The following is a 25,323-nucleotide window of genomic DNA, read 5'->3' on the forward strand; positions in this document are numbered from 1 at the left end:
TCTTTGTAACCACATTGGCCTCAAGATAAGGATCCTGAGCAGAGGAGTGTGCTCAATAATACGGTGTATGAATAAACTGGACAACCCCTTTAAGCAATGACTGAATATATTTTGCAAAGAAGCTCCAAAGTAAAGTATCTTTAAGGCAATGAGCTGGATGAAGGGCGTATTGGGTAAGAAGATGGTGTCACTATAGCAACAGGGGGTGACGGACGCTTTCTGCACTCTCACTACCACCAACTCCAGCGCTAATTGTGTAAGGACCCGCTGCTGCCATCCTACGATACTGTGCAGGAAGGAGGGTGGTTAGCATGGGGTGACCGGGTCACCATTAACGCAGGCATGACATCATGGAATGACGTGGGCATGGGGCTCTGTAACCCCTTGTGGGGGCTGCAGCTGTGGCTTTCCCTCAGGGGTTAATTATTTTATCATCAGTTAAGAGCCATTTACCGCCAAGTCTCTGCTGTCCTGGTAATGAAATGGTTAATCAGATCGTTGCAGAATAACATATTATACATCCGTCCCTCCGGAGTAGCTTAATATAGATACTAGGAATGATCAGAACAGGAGCCGAGAGGTCTGTACACATAGAAGGGCCCGGGGCCCCAGAGTAGGAGCTGAGAGGTCTGTGCACATAGAAGGGCTCGGGGCCCCAGAGTAGGAGCTGAGAGATCTGTGCACATAGAAGGGCCCGGGGGCCCCAGAGTAGGAGCCGAGAGGTCTGCACACATAGAAGGGCCCGGGGGCCCCGGAGTAGGAGCCGAGAGGTCTGCACACGTAGAAGGGCCCGGGGCCCCAGAGTAAAAGCTGTGAGGTCTGTGCACACAGAAGGGCCCGTGGCCCCAGAGTAGGAGCTGAGAAGCCTGTGTACATAGAAGGGCCCCAGAGTAGGAGCTGATAGGTCTGTGCATATGGAAGGGCCCGTGGCCCCAGAGTAGGAACTGAGAGGTCTGTGAACGTAGAAGGGTCAAGGGCCCCAGAGTAGGAGCTGAGAGGTCTATGCACATAGGAGGGGCCGGGGCCCCAGAGTAGGAGCTGAGAAGTCTGTGCACATAGAAGGGAACAGGGCCCCAGAGTAAAAGCTGTGAGGTCTATGCACATAGAAGAGCCCAGGGCCCCAGGGTAAGAGCCCTATTACACAGAGCGATAATTGGCTGACACCAATCAGCCAATGACAATGATCATGGGCTGATCGTGGTTTTGGTTTAGACCGGGCATCGCTACGTGTAACAGCAATGTGCTGCCGACGGCACCTTACCTCTCCCCGCTCCCGGTCTTCTCTTCTGTGCTCCACAGCGTCCTGGTCCCGGCGACTGCAGCGTCTGAGTGGCCTGTCAGCTGACAGGCCGCTCAGCCAATCACAGGCCACGGCGGTCCATGCAGCCCTTACTGCCCGATTATCGGGCCGTCTTATAGATCTAAAATGATTGGGCCGTAGTGGGCCTGTGTAATAAGACCCTAATAGCTGAGAGATCCATGCAGAGCAAAGGGCCTGGGGCCCCAGAGTGCTTAGTATAGCAGAGAGCTTCACGTTTTGGCAATTTACAATTTTTTACACTCAATATATAGATTTATATAAGATGTATGGGATATGTTAACACTTTCTTCTCTCTTACAGTACAGGATCGGTCAGCTGTACACCATCAGTAAGCACAGCCACCAGGAGAGTGACAGAGGTGAGGGTGTGGAGGTGATGGAGAATCGGGCCCACCATGACCCTGTCTACGGAGATGGGCAGTATACAGAAAAGCGGGTGCACCTGTCCAGGTGAGGACACTTTTATCTTTCACATCATAGGGGGAAGGTGGGGGCATCCAGCAGGTCTGATGTTTGGCTGGGGGTTCAGGGACACAGAGAAGGGCTCAAGTTTGGCTGGGGGTTCAGGGACACAGAGAAGATCTGATGTTTAGCTGAGGGTTAAGAGACACAGAAAAGGTCTTATGTTTGGCTGGGGGTTCAGAGACACAGAGAAGGTCTGATCTTTGGCTGAGGATTAAGAGACACAGAGAAGGTCTGATCTTTGGCTGGGGGTTAAGAGACACAGAGAAGGTCTGATGTTTGGCTGGGGGTTAAGAGACACAGAGAAGGTCTGATGTTTGGCTGGGGGTTCAGAGACACAGAGAAGATCTGATCTTTGGCTGAGGATTAAGAGACAGAGAAGATCTGATCTTTGGCTGGGGGTTAAAAGACACAGAGAAGGTCTGATCTTTGGCTGAGGATTAACAGACATAGAGAAGGCCTGATGTTTAGCTGAGGGTTAAGAGACACAGAGAAGATCTGATGTTAAGAGACACAGAGAAGGTTTAATCTTTGGCTAAGGATTAAGAGACACAGAAAAGGTCTCATTGGCTGGGGGATCAGAGACATAGAGAAGGTCTGATGTTTGGCAAGGGGTTCAGGGACACAGAGAAGGTCTGATGTTAGGCGGAGGTTCAAGGACACAGAAGTCTCATGTTTAGCTTGGGGTTCAGAGACACAGAAAAGGTCTGATGTTTGGCTGGGGTTCAGAGACACAGAGAAGGTCTGATGTTTTAGCGGAGGTTCAGGGACACAGAGAAGGTGTACTGCTTGGCAGGAATTCAGGGAAACAGAAGTCTGATGTTTAGCTGGGGGTTCAGAGACACAGAGAAGATTTGTTGTTTGACAGGGATTCAGGGACACAGAAGTCTGATGATTGGTAGGAGTTCAGGGACACAGAAGTCTGATGTTTGGTGGAGGTTCAGTGACACAGAGAAGGTCTGATGTTTGGTGGAGGTTCAGTGACACAGAGAAGGTCTGATGTTTGGTGGAGGTTCAGTGACACAGAGAAGGTCTGACATTTGGCCGGGGGTTCAGTGACACAGAGAAGGTCTGATGTTTGGTGGAGGTTCAGTGACACAGAGAAGGTCTGACGTTTGGCTGGGGGTTTAGAGACACAGAGAAGGTCTGATGTTTTGTGGGGGTTCAGTGACACAGAGAAGGTCTGAGGTTTGGCCGGGGGTTCAGTGACACTTAGGGCCCTATTCCACTGGACGATTATCGTTCAGATTATCGTTAAATCGTTCGAATCTAAACGATAATCGTTCGGTTGAAATGCAGTTAACGATTAACGACCGAACGAGAAATCGTTGATCGCTTTATAAGACCTGGACCTATTTTTATCGTTGCTCGTTCGCAAATCGTTCGCGTTGAATAAGACATCGTTCGGTTGTTCGCAATAGATACGAATGCAATAGCGAATAAATAGCGAAGAAAAAACGATCGCAATTACGATCATAAGTAACGATTATCGTTCAATGGAAATGAGTGAACGTTTTCAGGTCTTTCGCAATAGTGGTCGTTTGCGATCGTTAATCGTTAATGATATGCAAACGATAATCGTCCAGTGGAATAGGGCCCTTAGAAGGTCTGATCTTTGGTGTAGGTTCAGGGTGAGGATCTATGAAATAAGATTGTATAAGTCTTAGCTTGGCGGCACACATTTGGCAACACTCCTGCCCAGACCAGCTGTCGCGCTGACAATGAGGGGTACTATAACTTCTCTAGACCATTTAGTGTTGCGGTGAGGCAATGGTCTGCAATTACTGGCGACAGTCTGAGAAGATGTAATTACAGCCATAACTCCGATGGCTCTGGAGAAGCGGCCTTGGCAGCCATGTTGTTCCGGTGAGGATCATTCAGGCCTCCCATAGGGGGCAGCTGTTTTTGTTTCTCCAGCTGCAGCGGGTAGGGAAGAGTTTCTGGAATCTTCCTGAAGTAATACAATGTTATAATAGAGGATAATCTCCTAAGTACGGGGTGAGATATGGAGATGAGATGATTCACGATGAGTACATGGGTCCACCACTAGCCAATAAAGTGTTATGTCACAGCGAAGCAGATCGGCTGTAGTGACATGGATTACTAATGCGCCACTTAGCACAACAGCTGCTGCCGGCAACCAGCTGGAGGGTGTGCTCTTATACTCTGTGCTGCTGTGAGAAGCCACATTCTACTCCTCACATCATATTACTGCCCCTGTTATATACCACCCTGTCCTCACTAACCTCATTGCATGACTGCTTCTCCAGTGCTTCTGAAATACTCTGCACTGCTGTGAGAGGCCACATTCTACTCCTCACATCATATCACTGCCCCTGGTATATACAGCCTTGTCCTCGCTAACCTCATTGCATGACTGCTTCTCCAGTGCTTCTGAAATACTCTGCACTGCTGTGAGAGGCCACATTCTACTCCTCACATCATATCACTGCCCCTGGTATATACAGCCTTGTCCTCGCTAACCTCATTGCATGACTGCTTCTCCAGTGCTTCTGAAATACTCTGTGCTGCTGTGAGAGGCCACATTCTACTCCTCACATCATATCACTGCCCCTGGTGTATACAGCCTTGTCCTCACTAACATCATTGCATGACTGCTTCTCCAGTGCTTCTGAAATACTCTGCACTGCTGTGGCCACCCTTCTATGTGATGTTCTTTCTGATTTCTGACCACTGGGTCCATGTTTCCCAGGCACACATCTGTTCCTGTTCCTTCTGTGTGGTTGGCAGTGATACGGATGCCGCGTTACGCTGGCATCGTGCTGTCATCAAGGTTCTCAGGAGGCTCCGGCGGTGGAGCGTAATGGCGCGAAATGCCACAACTACACATCATTGAGATCCATTACACAGCTGCTTCTCTACGGGGCGGGAACGTCGTCTGTTCCTTTAATTACATGTAATGAAAACTTGCAAGTAATCAAAGGAACAGGAAAGTAATTAAAGGAACAGTCCACACAAAACAGAGACACTGTACCGCTTCAGTAGGTGTGTCATGCTCCGCCCCCTCTGACCTCGCACAAGACATATCACAATGTATCAGTTTTTCCTGGACTATGAATGATAATCTCTGCTTGCTGTCAGTGAATGGAAACTGTATTGGTTACATCCAGACATATTGCACAGTCCTAATAAGTCTCACACAGCTGAGGGTTTGTTGCAGTTGTGTCCAGTCTCGATGACCCCCTCCAGTCTGGCACGCAGCTTGGGGAATTCTTGAGGAATTCAGCACCTTGGACAGAGCCGGATCTGTAGGAGTCTGTAAGGCAGAGATGGAGAAAACTACTAAACTACGATTCCCATCATGCCTGGACAGCCAAAACTTTGACTACTGTAAGCGCATGTCTTAAGGGTTAGTGGCCCTTTAAGGGACTGACCATGTTAGATGCAGCCAACCTACTGTAAACTGCAACTTGTGTTTCCATAACAACCAAATGTTACGAAAGGGGTTAAACTTAGCTCGTAGCTGTCTCCTATAACTACCTATAAAATAGCAGAATTCGTTCGCCACAAGGCATATGGCGCAGTTACGAAAGGTTAATGCTGTGTATGACCAATGGCCCAAATATGACTCCACCAACACCTGCGGACCAGAAGCAAAGATGGTGGGCAGCAGATCAGGGGTTGCTGAATAATTCTATGTGTATTTAAAGGGGACGTGGCACAGTCTGATCTGTCAGCATCGTCTTATAGAGCAGAAGGAGCTGAAGAGAGTGATATATATATATATATATATATATATATATATATATATATATATATATAAAATGTTAAGCTTCAGGTTGTGTGTGGTATTACAATTCAGCTCTTCAGTTCCATTCACTTCAACGGAAATGAGCTGCAAAATACCCACCCAAACTAAGGACAGGAAAGGTCTGGATGAAAGTGTCCATGTTTTTCTGAGCCTGGAAAACCCCTTTAAAGGGGTTATCCAGCGCTACAAAAACATGGCCACTTTTCCCCCTACTGTTGTCTCCAGTTCAGGTGCAGTTTGCAATTAAGCTCCATTTACTTCAATGGAACTAAGTTTCAAAACCCCACCCAATCTGGAGACAACAGTAGGGGGAAAGTGGCCATGTTTTTGTAGCGCTGGATAACCCCTTTAATCCCTAATTAGGACCGCCCCCTGGACTTCTAAACCTACAATGAGCAGGAAGTTCAGTCAGAAGGTTATAAGTTATACTGAATGTCTTTTCCCATAAAGATATATATTAATCTGCTCAGCTCCTCCTACTCTATAACATCAGGCTGATAGATTGTGTGGCAATTTCATGATTCCCTTTAAGTAGCCCTTTAAGATATAGGCTGCTTTATATGCATCCAACATATGCTGCAACCTGTGTTTCCATAACAACAAAATGGTACAGAAGGGGTTAAACTCGGCGCATTGCTATAAACACCTATAACAGAATTCACTCGTCAATATACGTAAAAGAGTATCTCCACCGAACGCGAAAACAAAGATGGCTGCCTGTTCTGAGGCTGTGGGATTATACAGAGGAGGCATTAGTTACTTTATCATGCCTGTCCCTTTAAAGGACTCTTCGCGGACGAGAAGCAGTGACGTTTTTGCCCGTAAAGTTGCTATTTTCCAGCTCTGCGGTTATTTCTTGGCAGAAAAGAATTGATAATGGGTTTCCAGCTGGAAGTAAGCGCGGTTATTATAAGAGGGGGACATGGGGGGACGTCTCCTGCCGCTCCCACAGGACTCACTCAGTGCACTGACAATTGATATCCAGGTAGAAGTATCACACACAACATCCACCCGGGGACTGTGGCAGGCAGGAGGTGAGGCGGGGGGGAGGGGCTGACAGCGTCGTCAGGCTATTTATAGCATCTCCCATCTCGCTCCCATCCACGTCCAGGCTATTTATAGTAACAGTAAGTGGGTCCCTGTTGACAGGCCGCATCTTAATCCGGACCCCCTCCCCTCCGCTGCCTCATTCACAACCTTCACCAGGGTCTAATGATGGAGGAGGGGGTGGAGGAGGACTGCTGGGATTTTATTGCCTCCTATTGATTTTTTGTAAGGTGTCCGGGTCACAAAGAAAATAGACGATGATCAATTATCGCCCATTGACAGCGTAGTGGGAGGGGTCTGACACAGGATCTAATTGAATTTGATCTGCATATATATATGATCAATAGATGGCGGTAATGGGGAGGGGGTGCATGACAGGTACCAGCAGTCTATACATGGACTGATAATATCCTATAAGGGAGTCCAGAGAATGACCCCCAGTTTAGGAGTTGTGGTCAGGGTGGTAGTGGAGAGGGGTGGTGGACAGATAACCATTGGTCTGATGTATGAAGGTCCTGAAGATGATGGAACCCGATGGATTATGAATTATCTGATTATTAACATTACAATATAATCTGCCGCTGTGACTTTATGTCTTGTAATATTCCACATTATTGTAAATCTGCGCCAAATTATTAGACTTATCTATTAGATAGATAGGAGATAGATAGATAGATAGATAGATAGGAGATAGATAGATAGATAGATAGATAGATAGATAGATAGATAGATAGATAGACAGACAGACGGATAGACAGACGGACGGACGGACAGACAGACAGACAGACAGACAGATAGGAGATAGATAGATAGATAGATAGGAGATAGATAGATAGATAGGAGATAGATAGATAGATAGATAGATAGATAGATAGATAGATAGATAGATATATAGATAGATAGATAGATAGATAGGAGATAGATAGATAGATAGATAGATAGATAGATAGATAGATAGATAGATAGATAGATAGATGGACGGACGGACGGACGGACGGACGGACAGACAGACAGACAGACAGACAGGAGATAGATAGGAGATAGATAGATAGATAGATAGATAGATAGATAGGAGATAGATAGGAGATAGATAGATAGATAGATAGATAGATAGATAGATAGATAGATAACAGATAGATAGATAGATAGATAGATAGATAGATAGATAGATAAATAGATAGATAGATAGATAGACAGGAGATAGATAGATAGATAGATAGGAGATAGATAGATAGATAGATAGATAGATAGATAGGAGATAGATAGACGGACGTACGGACGGACGGACGGGCAGACAGACAGACAGACAGACAGACAGACAGGAGATAGATAGATAGGAGATAAATAGATAGATAGATAGATAGATAGATAGATAGATAGATAGATAGATAGATAGATAGGAGATAGATAGGAGATAGATAGATAGATAGATAGATAGATAGATAGATAGATAGATAGATAGATAACAGATAGATAGATAAATAGATAGGAGAGAGGATAGATAGATAGATAGATAGATAGATAGATAGATAGATAGATAGATAGACAGGAGATAGATAGATAGACAGACAGACAGACAGACAGACAGACAGATAGATAGATAGATAGATAGATTGATTTTACCATCACGGATACTTCCAGTTGCTCCTTAGCAACAGACTCCAAGTATTCACTGCTAGCAGACGGTTGCTAAGGAGCAACGGGTTCACCCGTACTGGAATCTCGTTCTGCAAGTTCCGCTGTGTTCCCGGCGCTGTCAGTTTGAATAGTTTTACATACTGGCAGCAGAATTTTCATCCCAGTATGTAAAGCACCACCCCCCTTAACCCATCAGTTTTCTGCGGCCGCTATTCATTGCAGAGAACCTGGAGCAGCGGTGAATTAGGATGCGGGCACACACTGATGCGCCTGAATCCGAATTCAGTGGCAGTAAAGCTCATCCATCCGGGTCACGGAACGGCCGATGTCTTACACTGTGGGAACATGACCTTAAACTGTAATATGGTGGGATCACATACAAGCCATAGAAGCTTTGTGGCAACCAATCAGCTTTCAGCGTTCATCTTCAGATGGCCTTTAACAAGTGAAAGCAGCGACCTGATTGGTTACTATGGGTGACGCCCCCATTGTCCCCTCGTTCTGATGTCTGCGGTACTAGTAGTCACCGTTTGCTTCTTTTTGCAGTAAGTTACCCAGCTGGGCCCGAGCCGTGGTTCCCCGGATGTTCTACGTGTGTGAGAAAGCCTGGAACTACTACCCCTACACAGTGACAGGTAACCCCAATTTTCCTCATGCATCGGGGCCTTACCGGCCAATCAGCTTTCATTTTTGTTCCTTCATTGGAAACATAAACCGTGCTTTCTGATTGGCTGAGAGCGTGGTTATGGCATTAGCGGCTGCCATTTTGACAAGTTGGTGGAGGTCATTGCCTATAGCAACCAAAGGGCACATAGCACAAACTACTGGGTGGTTACCATGGCAACCCATCACTATATATCATATATAATAACACCCTCACAATTATTTTTATTGTTTTTTTCCCTCCGCATGTGATTGGCTACCCCATGACGTCCTGACAACAGAATATACGGTAAGCGGAGGCAGATTATACGCTATGATGTGTTAGTTTTGTCACGTCTTGTCCCCGGTTCAGTGGTTACCAACCTGTGATCCTCCAGCTGTTTCACGGCTACAACTCCCATCATGCCTGTTCCTCCGTTGGTGGTCCAGACATGATGGGAGGGTCACAGGTTGGAGACCACTGCCTAGTTGTTGGGTTGAAGCTCCCGCAAGTCTCTTTGTGGCTATAAATGGCGCTGTGTAGCTGTCATCTTATCTCCCAGCCTGCATTGCTCTCTGGTAACAGAAAAGCAGCAGAATTATGAGTGCAGCTCTGGATGTGACACAATGTTGTATTCTCCTCTCCCTCCAGTGCTCCTTCCTTCCAAAATTCTCCATCCACATCGAGACCAGATATTCCGACGACTGCGGCGATAATGACAGCGTAAGTGGCATTCACACTAGCCCTATACCGATCAGCTGATCATCAGGGACGCTGATCTGGGACGATCATCATGTGTTTCAGATATTCAGTGCGGACTTAGGTGACGATGCTCACGAGGTGACCCACCTGGACATTGCGTATGATGAAATCCCAGAGCGATATTACAAGAGCACGGAGGTAAGGGAGGTCAGGTCATGCTGGGAGTAGTAGTTCTGCCACAGTCTCCATTATATGTTTGCCTTCTTTGGATCTTTTTCTTTGTTTTTACTCTAATGTCAGATCCACATGAAATAAAGGTATAAAATGTACCTTAAAGGGGTACTCCGGCAAAAGTCTTTTTCTTTCAGATCAACTTCTTTCAGAAAGTTACATACATTTGTAATTTACTTTTATTTAAACATCTCCAGTCTTCCAGGGCTTATCAGCTGCTGTATGTCCTGCAGGAAGTGGTGTATTCTCTCCAGTCTGACACAGTGCTCTCTGCTGCCACCTCTGTCCATGTCAGGAACTGTCCAGAGCAGCAGCAAATCCCCATAGAAAACCTCTCCTTAACAGTTCCTGACATGGACAGAGGTGGCAGCAGATAGCACTGTGTCAGACTGAAGAGAATACACCAGTTCCTGCAGAACATATAGCAGCTGATAAGTATGGGAAGACTGGACATTTTTAAATAGATATAAATTATAAATCTATATAACTTTCTGACACCAGCTGATTTGAAAGAAAAAGATTTTTGCCATTTACAAGGCCTGTACCCAATAGCTTACCCCATATACACGTCTGCACCTTCTGTTACTTAACCCATTGAAGAACACTGTAGTCTCTCCCCCGACTTACCTGGCTGATGACAGAGAGCAATAGATTGCGGTTGCCTGATACACTTTAGATGCTTTCCTGATTTGCAGTACTTGGAGTTTAGTGACTCCTGCTGGCCATTGGTGGGATTACATTTTTTATTTATTTTTTGCTGGGGGGTTAATAATGCTAATACCTGCAACTGGTTACTGTATAACATATATAAGAGATGACTGGATGAGAGAGTGCCTATGGGTCCCAGCTCATCCTATAGACTCCCGCTGCCAGACACCGTGCAGCCAAGAACATAACAGCCTCCCATTCCCTGGAATCCTGTGTGATGTTACCGCCGGCCAGATCTCCTCCATCTTCCATGGCAGAATGTTCATCTCTTCTGCTTCCATATGTTTCATCAGAACATTGACTGGAGCCAAGGAGCATCCCCGAGCATCTGTGTATCCAAAGTGTACAGGGCTCAGAACAGTGCACCCCCCCCCCCACCATATGTATATATAAATATCTCTATAAACCTCTGTATATATAATCCCCTCTATACACCCCGCATGTAACACCCCCGTGTATAACCCCCTCTATACACCCCACATGTAACACCCCTGTGTATAACCCCTTCTATACACCCCACATGTAACACCCCTGTGTATAACCCCCTCTATACACCCCGCATGTAACACCCCTGTATATAACCCCCTCTATACACCCCACATAACACCCCTGTATATAACCCTCTATACACCCCACATGTAACACCCCTGTATATAACCCCCTCTATACACCCCACATGTAACACCCCTGTGTATAACCCCCTCTATACACCCCGCATGTAACACCCCTGTGTATAACCCCCTCTATACACCCCGCATGTAACACCCCTGTATATAACCCTCTATACACCCCGCATGTAACACCCCTGTGTATAACCCTCTCTATACACCCCGCATGTAACACCCCTGTGTATAACCCCCTCTATACACCCCGCATGTAACACCCCTGTGTATAACCCTCTCTATACACCCCACATGTAACACCCCTGTATATAAGCCCCTCTATACACCCCACATAACACCCCTGTATATAACCCCCTCTATACACACCACATAACACCCCTGTATATAACCCCCTCTATACACCCCGCATGTAACACCCCTGTGTATAACCCTCTCTATACACCCCGCATGTAACACCCCTGTATATAACCCCCTCTATACACCCCGCATGTAACACCCCTGTGTATAACCCCCTCTATACACCCCGCATGTAACACCCCTGTATATAATCCCCTCTATACACCCCGCATGTAACACCCCTGTATATAACCCCCTCTATACACCCCGCATGTAACACCCCTGTGTATAACCCTCTCTATACACCCCGCATGTAACACCCCTGTGTATAACCCCCTCTATACACCCCGCATGTAACACCCCTGTATATAACCCCCTCTATACACCCCACATGTAACACCCCTGTGTATAACCCCCTCTATACACCCCGCATGTAACACCCCTGTGTATAACCCCCTCTATACACCCCGCATGTAACACCCCTGTGTATAACCCCCTCTATACACCCCGCATGTAACACCCCTGTGTATAACCCCCTCTATACACCCCGCATGTAACACCCCTGTACTTGTAACACTATACACCCCACATGTAACACTCATGTACAGTATATAACACCCTGTATATAACAGCTCTCATGTATATAACATCCTGTATATAACAGCTCTCATGTATATAACATCCTGTATATAACAGCTCTCATGTATATATAACATACCTGTATATAACAGCTCTCATGTATATAACACCCTGTATATTACAGCTCTCATGTATATAACAGCTCTCATGTATATAACAGCTCTCATGTATATAACATCCCTGTATATAAACAGCTCTCATGTATATAACATACCTGTATATAACAGCTCTCGTGTATATAACACCCTCTATATTACAGCTCTCATGTATATAACACCCTGTATATACCAGCTCTCATGTATATAACAGCTCTCATGTATATAACATCCCTGTATATAACAGCTCTCATGTATATAACATCCCTGTATATAACACCCTGTATATTACAGCTCTCATGTATATAACACCCTGTATATAACAGCTCTCATGTATATAACATACCTGTATATAACAGCTCTCATGTATATAGCACCCTGTATATAACAGCTCTCATATATATATAACATACCTGTATATAACAGCTCTCATGTATATAACACCCTGTATATTACAGCTCTCATGTATATAACAGCTCTCATGTATATAACAGCTCTCATGTATATAACATCCCTGTATATAAACAGCTCTCATGTATATAACATACCTGTATATAACAGCTCTCGTGTATATAACACCCTCTATATTACAGCTCTCATGTATATAACACCCTGTATATACCAGCTCTCATGTATATAACAGCTCTCATGTATATAACATCCCTGTATATAACAGCTCTCATGTATATAACATCCCTGTATATAACACCCTGTATATTACAGCTCTCATGTATATAACACCCTGTATATAACAGCTCTCATGTATATAACATACCTGTATATAACGGCTCTCGTGTATATAACACCCTGCATATAACGGCTCTCATGTATGTAGCACCCTGTATATACCAGCTCTTATGTATATAACATCCCTGTATATACCAGCTCTCATATATATAACATACCTGTATATAATGGCTGTCATGTATATAACACCTTGTATATAACAGCTCTCATATATATAACATACCTGTATATAACGGCTCTCATGTATATAGCACCCTGTATATTGCAGCTCTCATGTATATAACACCCTGTATATTACAGCTCTCATGTATATAACACCCTGTATATAACGGCTCTCATGTATATAGCACCCTGTATATAACAGCTCTCGTGTATATAACACCCTGTATATTACAGCTCTCATGTATATATCATGTATATAACAGCTCTCATGTATATAACACCCTGTATATTGCAGCTCTCATGTATATAACACCCTGTATATTACAGCTCTCATGTATATAACATCCCTATATATAACAGCTCTCATGTATATAACACCCTGTATATAACAGCTCACATATACCTCACACCCTGTATATACCAGCTCTCATATATCTCACACCCTGTATATACCAGCTCTCATATATCTCACACCCTGTATATACCAGCTCTCATATATCTCACACCCTGTATATACCAGCTCTCATATACCTCACACCCTGTATATACCAGCTCTCATATACCTCACACCCTGTATATACCAGCTCTCATATACCTCACACCCTGTATATACCAGCTCTCATATACCCTACACCCTCCGTCCTCAGTACAGCCCCCCTATCTCTTCTCCATCTCATCTAATCTAATATCCAGATCCGGTAAATATCCAGACAGAAAACCATGTCATCCTGACCACTAGTCATCTCCTCTCTATTGTAGGATCTCAGGCATTTTGTCTCCAGTAAGACGGGGCGCGGACCTCTGAAGGAGGGGTGGAGGTGTCACACGCGGCCCATCATGTGCTCCTACAAGCTGGTCAATGTCAAGTTCGAGGTGTGGGGGCTCCAGACACGGGTGGAACAGTTTGTGCACAAGGTAGGTGAGCGAGAGGGAAGATACATGAGTGAGGCATATACTGAGTGCACTATGTTGTATATATACATATCCACCTGTATATCCACCTCCATGCACTATAGTAGTTATATTCCTGTATATAAGAGCAGTATTATAGTAGTTATATTCTTGTACATAGGAGCAGTGTTATAGTAGTTATTTTCCTGTATATAGGAGCAGTATTATAGTAGTTATATTCTTGTATATAGGGGGCGGTATTATAGTAGTTATATTCTTGTATATAGGAGCAGTATTATAGTAGTTATATTCTTGTATATAGGAGCAGTATTATAGTAGTTATATTCTTGTATATAGGAGCAGTATTATAGTAGTTATATTCCTGTACATAGGAGCAGTATTATAGTAGTTATATTCTTGTATATAGGAGCAGTATTATAGTAGTTATATCCCTGTATATAGTAGCAGTATTATAGTAGTTATATTCTTGTATATAGGAGCAGTATTTTAGTAGTTATATTCCTATATATAGGGGCAGTATTATAGTAGTTATATTCTTGTATATAGGAGCAGTATTATAGTAGTTATATTCCTGTATATAGGAGCAGTATTATAGTAGTTATACACGAACTGGAGACAGTGGAACGGCTGCACATCCCATCTATGGCTGATACTAATGCCGCTAGGCCTATATTAAAAATCAACACCAGAGTGTCTGTATATGAATTGATCAAGCCATATTGCCCCGTGTACCACCGCGCAGGTCCTCTGGTCCACACGGGTCCCTACGCTAACTCCACACCGTGTCGGTCAGCGACCGCCAACCCCGCAAAGCGTGTACATGCAGGGAAGGGAGGCCATGGAACGGCCCTGCAACCCCAATGTCACAGGACCAGACCCAAAAAGCCCCACCAAAACCTGGCCAGCACCACCGACGGGGAAGGCTGCCCCCAAACGACACAAGTATGGATATGGTATTACACTTATCATTGCTGCTCTCACAGAATGGGGAAGACATAAGGTCCGGACATGCGAGCACAGACATATCCTGCTAATTTTGGTCATGTGGGTCTTATAAAGGAGTGCGAGCTGTTCAGAGAGGGAGAACTGTGAAACACAAACTGGAGAGAATGGAACGGCTGCACATCCCATCTATGGCTGATACTAATGCCGCCAGGCCTATATTAAAAATCAACACCAGAGTGTCTGTATATGAATTGATCAAGCCATATTGCCCCGTGTACCACCGCGCAGGTCCTCTGGTCCACACGGGTCCCTACGCTAACTCCACACCGTGTCGGTGGTCGCTGACTGGCACAGTGTGGACTTAGTGTAGGGACCCATGTGTATCAGATACCTGCACGAGGTACATGGGGCAGTGTGGCTTGATCAATTCACATACAGAATTCTGATGTTTTTTATGCAGCCGAGAGGTACTAGTATCAGCCATAGGTGTGAGGTGCAGCACTCTTTTTCTTCCCTGAACCGTATTTTGTTTTCTCTTTTCTCCGTGCTTTGCACTCCTCCTGGTGAGACCCACATGACCGCAATTAGAGGACCTGCGCGGTGGTACACGGGGCAATATGGCTTGATAAATTCATATACAGACACTCTGGTGTTGATTTTTAATATAGGCCTAGCGGCATTAGTATCAGCCATAGTTGGGATGTGCAGCCGTTCCACTCTCTCCAGTTCGTGTTTCACAGTTCTCCCTCTCTGAACAGCTAGCACTCCTTTATAAGACCCACATGACCAAAATTAGCAGGATATGTCTGTGCTCACATGTCTGGACCCTATGTCTTCCCCATTCTGTGAGAGCAGCAATGGTAAGTGTAATACCATATCCATACTTGTGTCGTTTGGGGGCAGCCTTCCCCGCCGGTGGTGCTGGCTGGGTTTTGGTGGGGCTTTTTGGGTCTGGTCCTGTGACATTGGGGTTGCAGGGCCGTTCCATGGCCTCCCTTCCCTGCATGTGCACGCTTTGCGGGGTTGGCGGTCGCTGACCGACACGGTGTGGAGTTAGCGTAGGGACCCGTGTGGACCAGAGGACCTGCGCGGTGGTACACGGGGCAATATGGCTTGATCAATTCATATACAGACACTCTGGTGTTGATTTTTAATATAGGCCTAGCGGCATTAGTATCAGCCATAGTTGGGATGTGCAGCCGTTCCACTCTCTCCAGTTCGTGTATTATAGTAGTTATATTCTTGTACATAGGAGCAGTATAATAGTAGTTATATTCTTGTACATAGGAGCAGTATTATAGTAGTTATATTCTTGTATATAGGAGCAGTATTATAGTAGTTATATTCTTGTATATAGGGAGCAGTATTATAGTAGTTATATTCTTGTATATAGGAGCAGTATTATAGTAGTTATATTCCTGTATATAGGAGCAGTATTATAGTAGTTATATTCCTGTAAATAGGGGACAGTATTATAGTAGTAGTTTTCTAGTATATAGGGGGCAGTATTATAGTAGTTATATTCTTGTATATAGGAGCAGTATTATAGTAGTTATATTCCTGTACATAGGAGCAGTATTATAGTAGCTATATTCTTGTATATAGGAGCAGTATTATAGTAGTTATGCGGTTCAGGGAAGAAAAAAAAAGAGTGCTGCACCTCACACCTATGGCTGATACTGGTGCCCCTAGGCTAAATAAAAAACACATCAGAATTTTGTGTATGAATTGATCAAGCCATACTGCCCCATGTACCTCGTGCCGGTATCTGATACACATGGGTCCCTACACTAAGTCCACACCGTGCCAGTCAGTGGCCACCAACCCCGCAGGCGTGCACAGTCAGGGAACGGGGGCCATGGGACGGCCCTGCGACCTCCATGTCACAGGACCAGACCCAAAAACACCACACCAGAACACCTGATGAGTGCAACACCTTATCCAGACTTGTGCTGTTTGGGGGCGACCTTCTCCGCCGGCGGTGCTGGCCGGGTTCTGGTGTGGTGTTTTTGGGTCTGGTCCTGTGACATGGGGGTCGCAGGGCCGTCCCATGGCCCCCGTTCCCTGACTGTGCACGCCTGCGGGGTTGGTGGCCACTGACTGGCACGGTGTAGACTTAGTGTAGGGACCCATGTGTATCAGATACCGGCACGAGGTACATGGGGCAGTATGGCTTGATCAATTCATACACAAAATTCTGATGTGTTTTTTATTTAGCCTAGGGGCACTAGTATCAGCCATAGGTGTGAGGTGCAGCACTCTTTTTCTTCCCTGAACCGCATTATAGTAGTTATATTCTTGTATATAGGAGCAGTATTATAGTAGTTATATTCTGGTATATAGGAGCAGTATTATAGTAGTTATATTCTTGTATATAGGAGCAGTATTATAGTAGTTATATTCCTGTACATAGGAGCAGTATTATAGTAGTTATATTCTTGTATATAGGGAGCAGTATTTTAGTAGTTATATTCCTATATATAGGGGGCAGTATTATAGTAGTTATATTCTTGTATATAGGAGCAGTATTATAGTAGTTATATACTTGTATATAGGGGCAGTATTATAGTAGTTTTATTCTTGTATATAGGAGCAGTATTATGGTAGTTATATTCCTGTACATAGGAGCAGTATTATAGTAGTTATATTCTTGTATATAGGGAGCAGTATTTTAGTAGTTATATTCCTATATATAGGGGGCAGTATTATAGTAGTTATATTCTTGTATATAGGAGCAGTATTATAGTAGTTATATACTTGTATATAGGGGCAGTATTATAGTAGTTATATTCTTGTATATAGGAGCAGTATTATAGTAGTTATATTCCTGTATATAGGAGCAGTATTATAGTAGTTATATTCTTGTATATAGGGAGCAGTATTATAGTAGTTATATTCTTGTATATAGGAGCAGTATTATAGTAGGTATATACTTGTATATAGGAGCAGTATTATAGTAGTTATATACTTGTATATAGGAGCAGTATTATAGTAGTTTTATTCTTGTACATGGGTGGCAGATTTTTGTGATCTCTCTTTTCTGCTCATTGTGATCTGCTCTTTCATGTCAGGTGATTCGTGATCTGCTGATCGTGGGGCATCGTCAGGCTTTTGCCTGGGTAGATGAATGGTATGGTAAGTTATATTTCATTGCTCTTATGTTATTATCACATCTCACAGGTGTTAGGCAATTGTCACAGACTGACACGGAGCCAGTGACTTCAGGTAAAATCTGTAGCTCAGAGCATATCCACTTACTCCCTCTTTAATATTTTTCTAAAGCAAAGAAAGTGACTGTAAGCTCTTGGGACCAGCCTCTTAATAAGCAAAGCACAACTATCTTCTACTTAAGGCAATTCACATTTCCTCTGGGCCCCAGTGGATAGATTCCTAGTAAATTCTGTATGAGAACGATACATCGGGGGCTCAGCAGGAGCACAAAATAATCTAAGTAACTTAATAACGCGAAACAAAGCGAAGCAGCGGAATAATAAAAACTAAATACAATAGCAGATGAAGCCCGGGCACCTACGTAAGACCCGAACTGTGCAACAGGATGAAAGTGGTGGAACTTACCAAGAATGCCCTGCAGACATCAAACTCTGGAACCAATCTGATCGGACAATTTGGTGATGTCACATGACTAGGAGTCAAATAGATTATGAAATCTATTAACTATATCCTGTCATTTCTCTAACCACAAAATCGGCAAAACAACACAAAATACCATCGGCCCATCAGTGGATAAGGCAGAGAGGGGTGGAACTTACCCAGAATCCTCTGCAAAAAAAGATTAGATAATATAGTTAAGCTGACAATGACCAATGTGATGTCATGCATTGGAGCCAATGTTGGTTATGACATCAGTAGTCTGACTAATGATATTACTAGTGTGATTAAACTCTAATACCTTGTCCAGATGTTGGATAGATTCAGCTGTTGGCTTGACCAAAATGGAATATCTCAGGGGTAGGGAACCTTGGCCCTCCAGTTGTTGCAAAACTACAATTTCCATCATGCCCGGACAAGCTTTAGCTTTGGCTGTCCAGGCATGATGGGAGTTGAAGTTTTGCAACAGCTGGAGATCCAAGGTTTCCTGCCCCTGGGATATGAGATCACTTATCTAAACATTTTGCATCAACCCAGCTGTAGGAATATGATCTTTAAACACTAAATTAAGTGACCACAAAATACAATTATGTAACCAATATCCGCTTTGTGTTCATTCCAGTTCTGTTTGGCGTCTACAACATAACTTGTTGTGATTCGTAGCTTTGAACCACAAAATTAAAGGGGTCGACCACTTTAAAATAAAATAGTTCAGTGTACAGTATTAGTAACTGTACTCGCTGCACTTACTTATAGCAGCTCCCTGTGTACCTCATAGAGATAAAATCAGACTCCCCTCCTCCAGGCTGTGCCGTCCTGCTCTGTGGTGAGTCTGTCCATAAGATGGTCGACATGGAGGTGCATGTGACCATGCCCCGCCCCCTTGTGTCCTTCACTAAGCCTGTTTATGGCCACATGCTCCTCCATGTCGGCCATCTTATGGAAAGACTCACCACAGCGCAGGACAGCATAGCCTGGAGGAAGGAAGTCTGATATTAGCTCTATGAGGCACACAGGGAGCTGCTGTCAGTATATACAGTGAGTACACTTAGGGTCCTATTCCACAGGCCGAGGAGGGCCCGATCAACGATGTAAACGAGCGGCGATCTGCTAGATTACTGTTTACTGGGCCTATTCCACGGCCCGATGATCGTTGAGCGAGGGTTGCAAGGACATCGTTACCGATGTCCTTGCAGCATCATACATTACCTGTCCAGGCCTCTTCTCCGCGCTGTCTTCATCCCTGGGTCCCGCACGCTCTATCTTCAGAATGGCCGGTCAGCTGACGGAGCGCTCAGCCAATCACAGGCCGGGACCGCCGCGGCCTGTGATTGGCTGAGTGTGGCCTGTCAGCTGACCGGCCATTCTGAAGATAGAACGCACGGAACCCGGGGATGAAGACAGCGCGGAGAAGAAGCCTAGACAGGTAATGTATGATGCTGCTGCTTGTCAAATCGTCGGTTGCCCGCCGCGCACCGCTATTCAACCGTAGCGATGCGCGGTGGGGGAGCGATGATTTTAGGTCTGGCCCTAAATGAACGATCAGCTGATGACACGATCATCAGCTGATCGTTCTCTCTATTTCACCGAAGATAATTGGCCGAATTGGGCCAAATGGGGCCGATCTGGCCCATTATCCTTACTGTGTAATAGGGCCCTTACTAATACTGTACACTGAGAAATTATATTATAAAGTGGCCAACCCCTTTAATTTTGTCCCAACAGAAACTATTCTGTGAAAAATACTTTTGTAAGCACAAAATTATCCACAGAGGATATAGTATGTGTGAGATTCATCGACCCTCGGGTTATCTGGGATTGGAGTCTTTAAACTTACTTGTCCGCGTCAATAGAAAAACTGTAAATTCATTGCTCTCTCTCGTAGGGATGACTATGGAGGAAGTCCGAGAGTATGAGAAGGAGACCCAGGCGGCCACAAATGAGAAGATAGGCCCAGTGGCCCCAACCATTACCATCACACCTGAGAGCCTTTGCCCAGCCATCCGCAGTGCCCCGGCCACCCCCATCACTGGTGAGCCTCCAGAATTCCTCACTCTCCCTAAGGATAGACCACGTAAGACCTCTGCACCAGATACCCTCACCCTGCCAGAACTCAGAGAGCGAGCCAATGGTCCGTCCAACAACCACTTGTCCCCCACAAACACAGACAGCTGAAACCAAGGCACCATCTCCACTGCTGCTCCCCCACCATAGGGATCACCCATTCCCTACAACATGTAAAGTCCAGAACTGGTTATCCCGGATACTTTATCTGAAGAAGTCAACCCTGTAAGATGGAGACAATATGACCGTCCAGCTATCAGGTACAAGAGAGTTGGCTTCTTCACCCTTCAGCGATGGGCACTTTAACATAATGTCGTATTCTGTCTGACTTTGGAGTCAGAAGACGGAGACTGACAAGGAACTTGTACAGTTTATAACACAAGGACAAGGAAACATGGCAGCCGATTCCAGCCTACACCCTCCAATCCTCGTAGCTCTATGGTGGGATTCTTGTGGGACTGGTGATTTATATCACATAATGTAATGGCCCCCAGTATAGAATGGCCATTGAGTGCTAACAGTTCTATCTGCCAAGGGGCATTTATCAGCTCGGCCATCAATCACCCACTGACAATCATCCATTGGCTTGTGGTGTTAATTTGCTATTATTTTTGTGTTGTATTAATATAAGCTATAACTGATAACTATGATTTCAATTTCATTTTTTTATTAAAATTTTGCACCTGACATCCATACGAAGACCACGACAGTAGTATCAGCCGCCATCGCTTCACTTGTATAAGGTGATGACTTTTAAGTTATTGACTTTTTTTATCCATGGGAATAATTTGAGAATTATACAAATCAATGACTTAACATAAAGACTACAGCGCCCCCTGGGGACAGGTTACAGCCGCCGCACCTTCTTGAAATGTTTTCCAGTCTTATGTAAATAAAGCTTAATTATTGTGTAACAAAAGTTGTGTGATATCATTTGTTTTTCAATGTATTAATGTTATCAAGACCTCTGCTTGCTGTCAGTGAATACGAACTGCCTTGTTTGTCCAAGAAAAAATTATTGATTGCCTATCCACAGAAAAGGCAGTCACTGGGGTGCAAAGGGTCCTATTAGATGGAACATAAACAACACCGATCTGCTAGATCAGCCCTCGTTTACTGGGCCTAGTACATCGATTATCATTTAGCAAGGACGGTATATATATATATATATATATATATATATATATATATATATATATATATACACACACACAGTGTTACCTTGGTTTAAGAGTAACTTGGTTTAAGAGCGTTTTGGTTTAAGAGCTCACAGTTTTTAAAAATTGTGACTTGGTTTAAGAGCATTGCTTTGGTGTAAGAGCTCCCTGTACTGGGTGGGTGGGGGAGGGGCATGGTCTGTATAGCGGGGTCTACAGCACTGTACTCTGACCCAGGAAGTCTCCCTCACCTTCCAAATCATAGCAGATCCACTCCAGGCTGGGGCTTACATTAGGGGACAGGACTGTGGGGGTAATCTCTTCATAGCTGTAACCCCTCTCTCTCTGAACAGAGAGTGCTGTTATACTGTGCCCACATATGCCCTGCTCAATTCTTTATGCTCCCTGCAGTCTCTGTCAGCCCTTGTGTTTCCCATCCTCCTCATTACTGTACAGTAACTTATAATATCACAAATTCTGCTGTTTCTGAATGTTTGTTTCATTAGATTTACCCAGAGGTGGATTAACTTTACCATAGGCCCCGGGCTGTTCATCAGCCCCCCACCCCCCCCACTGTAACTATGGCGGCACTAGCCTGGAGTTCATAGTACAGGACAGATAATGTCATGATGTCCTGATTTGTGCAAAATTGCCATAAAAAAAACTGTGATTTTTGCAAATCATGGTGGTAGTGTAGCCAGGAGACAGTACACCACTGAAAGTATAAATCTTTTTGGGTGGTCATGGGCCCCCCAGGAGCTCAGGGCCCCGGGCTGCCGCCCAAAAAGCCCCTATTATAGTCCACTACTGGATTTACCTGTTAATAATAAATCATTATTTTTGGGGTGTGGAACCAATTTTTTGCATTTCTATGATTTCTTATGGGAAATTTTGCTTTGGTTTAAGAGTGGATTTGGATTACAAGCACGGTCCCGGAACGAATTATGCTCGTAATCCAAGGCACCACTGTATATATATATATATATATATATATATATATATATATATATATATATCGTTAGCCATGTCTGTGCAGCCCTTGCCCTAAAGTGTTATACATTACCTCTTCACCTCCTTCTGGGTTTTCTCCTGTTCTCTGCATCCTTAATAGCGCTGTGGCTGCAGCTTCAGGGCGGCCTGTCAGCTCAGCACAGTGGTCTCCTTGTAATAGGGCCCTTATGGTGCATTTACACAGGGAGATTTATCTGACAGATTTCTGAAGCCAAAGCCAGGAACAGACTATAAACAGGGGGCAGGTCATAAAGGAAAGACTGAGATTCCCTGTCTTTTGAAGTCCATTCCTGACTTTGGCTTCCAAAATTGGTCAGATAAATCTGCCTGTGTAAACGCACCATTACTCCTAGAACCCCCACAGATCAGCTGTGCGGCACCTGTAATCAGGGCCGCTTTAACCAGAGGGCACATGGTGCACGTGCACCGGGCCCACTGGTTAACCCCTTAGCGACCCATGACGTATCTGATACGTCATGGTGCCGCTCGGGGTGTTCAGAGCAGGGTCCCGCCGGGACCCCGCTCTGAACGGCGCTGATCCCGGCTGACACGTGCAGCCGGGCAGTGCCTCTATTAGCCGGCGCGGGTCCCGTTGCCGCGCCGGCTAATTAAGCCTCTAAGTGCAGCTGTCAAACCTGACAGCTGCACTTAGAGGCTCAGGTAAACACATCCCTGGTGTCTAGTGGGACGGATCTCCCCCCCCGCGATGCGATCGCGGGGGGGAGATACGTTCTTCTGCCCGTGCCGGGCCTCAGCGTCGGACTGACGCTGATCCCGGCTCGGCAATAGATTGCTATGGCCTGCAGCAGGCCATAGTAATCTATGACCGATCTAATCGATCTTTGCTGTGTATATACACAGCATTGATCTCTATGAGAGATGAGTGCTGTCTATATACAAGTCCACCAGGGGGGCTTCTAGTCCATGTAAAAAGAAAAGTAAAAAAGTGTTTTTATTAATAAAAAATCCCCTCCCCTAATAAAAGTCCAAATCACCCCCCTTTTCCCATTTTATAAATATAAATTAATAAATAAATAAATAAATAAACATATTTAGTATCGCTGCGCGCGTAATCGCCCGAACTATTAATTAATCACATTCCTGATCTCGCACGGTAAACGGCGTCAGCGCAAAAAAATTCCAAAGTGCAAAATTGCGCATTTTTGGTCGCATCAAATCCTGAAAAAATGTAATAAAAAACGATCAAAAAGTCGTATATGCGCAATCAAGGTACCGATAGAAAGAACACATCATGGTGCAAAAAATGACACCTGACACAGCCCCATAGACCAAAGGATAAAAGCGCTATAAGCCTGGGAATGGAGCGATTTTAAGGAACGTATATTTGTTAACAATGGTTTGAATTTTTTACAGGCCATCAGATACAATATAAGTTATACATGTTATATATCATAGTAATCGTAACGACTTGAGGAACATGCATAACAAGTCAGTTTTACCATAGGACGGACGGCGTAAATGCAAAACTCCCCGAAATCAAAACAAATTCGTTTTTGTTTTCAATTTGACAGCGCAAATGATTTTTTTCCGGTTTCGCAGCATATGTTATGGAAAAATAATGCCTGTCATTGCAAAGTACAATTGGTTTCGCAAAAAATAAGCGCTCATATACGTCTCTAGGTGAAAAAATGCAAGCGCTATGGACTTTTAAACTTAAAATGGAATAAAAAATAGTAAAGGTCTGCTACACCTAACCCCTACGAATGGAGTCCACCCCCTTCGAGTGCACCACTATTCCCAGCGCTCACAGGATATAAATGAATAATTGGTACATACTCATTTAAAATGGAATAAGCAAAAGCGCAAAAACGAAAATAGGCTTTGACCTTAAGGGGTTAAAGGGGCCCCCCCGAGCAGGCCGGCCGTTGCTATATGCGACCAGTGCGGTCGCACAAGGCTCCGGCCACCAGCCTGTCAGGGGGGAGCGCCATGGATGGGTAATCTACTTACCCCTCCATGGCGCCCCCTGCAGGGCCCCCCCATCCGCCGCGGCCCCCGCCCGCCTGCTGCTGCTGCAGCGCTTCAGCAGCAGCGATACTGACAGAGAGAGAGCCATTGGCTCCCTCCCTGTCAGTCACTCTTGTGGCCGCACTTCCTGCGGTCACAAGAGGCCGCACTCTCCCTCTAGCACCCGACGTCACTGGAGCGTCGGCGCGAGGGTAAGGGGAGTGCAGCCTCTTGTGACCGCAGGAAGTGCGGCCACAGGAGGGAAGAGAAGAGGAACGCGTGGACCTAGGTGAGTAAAAGTGTTTGGTTTTTTTTAATGTTATATGGGAGAAGGAGCTATATACTATTGGGGAGCACAGGGGGCTATATACTATGGGGGAGCACAGGGAAGCTATATACTATGGGGGAGCACAGGGGGCTATATACTATGGGGGAGCACAGGGGGCTATATACTATGGGGGAGCACAGGGGGCTATATACTATGGGGGAGCACAGGGTGCTATATACTATGGGGGAGCACAGGGGGCTATAT

The 25,323-nt window shown here is 44.9% G+C and overlaps 1 protein-coding gene across 1 annotated transcript in view; it reads left to right on the top strand.

Moving 5' to 3' along the window:
- Positions 1–21,548, top strand: part of LOC138800478 (cytoplasmic phosphatidylinositol transfer protein 1-like) — a 39,294-nt gene extending 17,746 nt beyond the window's left edge. The window contains exons 3-10 of the mRNA XM_069982170.1: positions 1,622–1,770; positions 8,786–8,874; positions 9,184–9,191; positions 9,534–9,605; positions 9,687–9,782; positions 13,885–14,040; positions 18,054–18,117; positions 20,477–21,548. Coding sequence (XP_069838271.1) covers positions 1,622–1,770; positions 8,786–8,874; positions 9,184–9,191; positions 9,534–9,605; positions 9,687–9,782; positions 13,885–14,040; positions 18,054–18,117; positions 20,477–20,766 — 924 coding nt within the window. The 3' untranslated portion in view covers positions 20,767–21,548. The remainder of the gene's footprint in view (positions 1–1,621; positions 1,771–8,785; positions 8,875–9,183; positions 9,192–9,533; positions 9,606–9,686; positions 9,783–13,884; positions 14,041–18,053; positions 18,118–20,476) is intronic.
- Positions 21,549–25,323: the final 3,775 nt, after the last annotated feature.

This window comes from Dendropsophus ebraccatus, chromosome 9 (genome assembly GCF_027789765.1).
Source record: "Dendropsophus ebraccatus isolate aDenEbr1 chromosome 9, aDenEbr1.pat, whole genome shotgun sequence".
In the NCBI taxonomy this organism is placed as follows: Eukaryota; Metazoa; Chordata; class Amphibia; order Anura; family Hylidae; genus Dendropsophus; species Dendropsophus ebraccatus.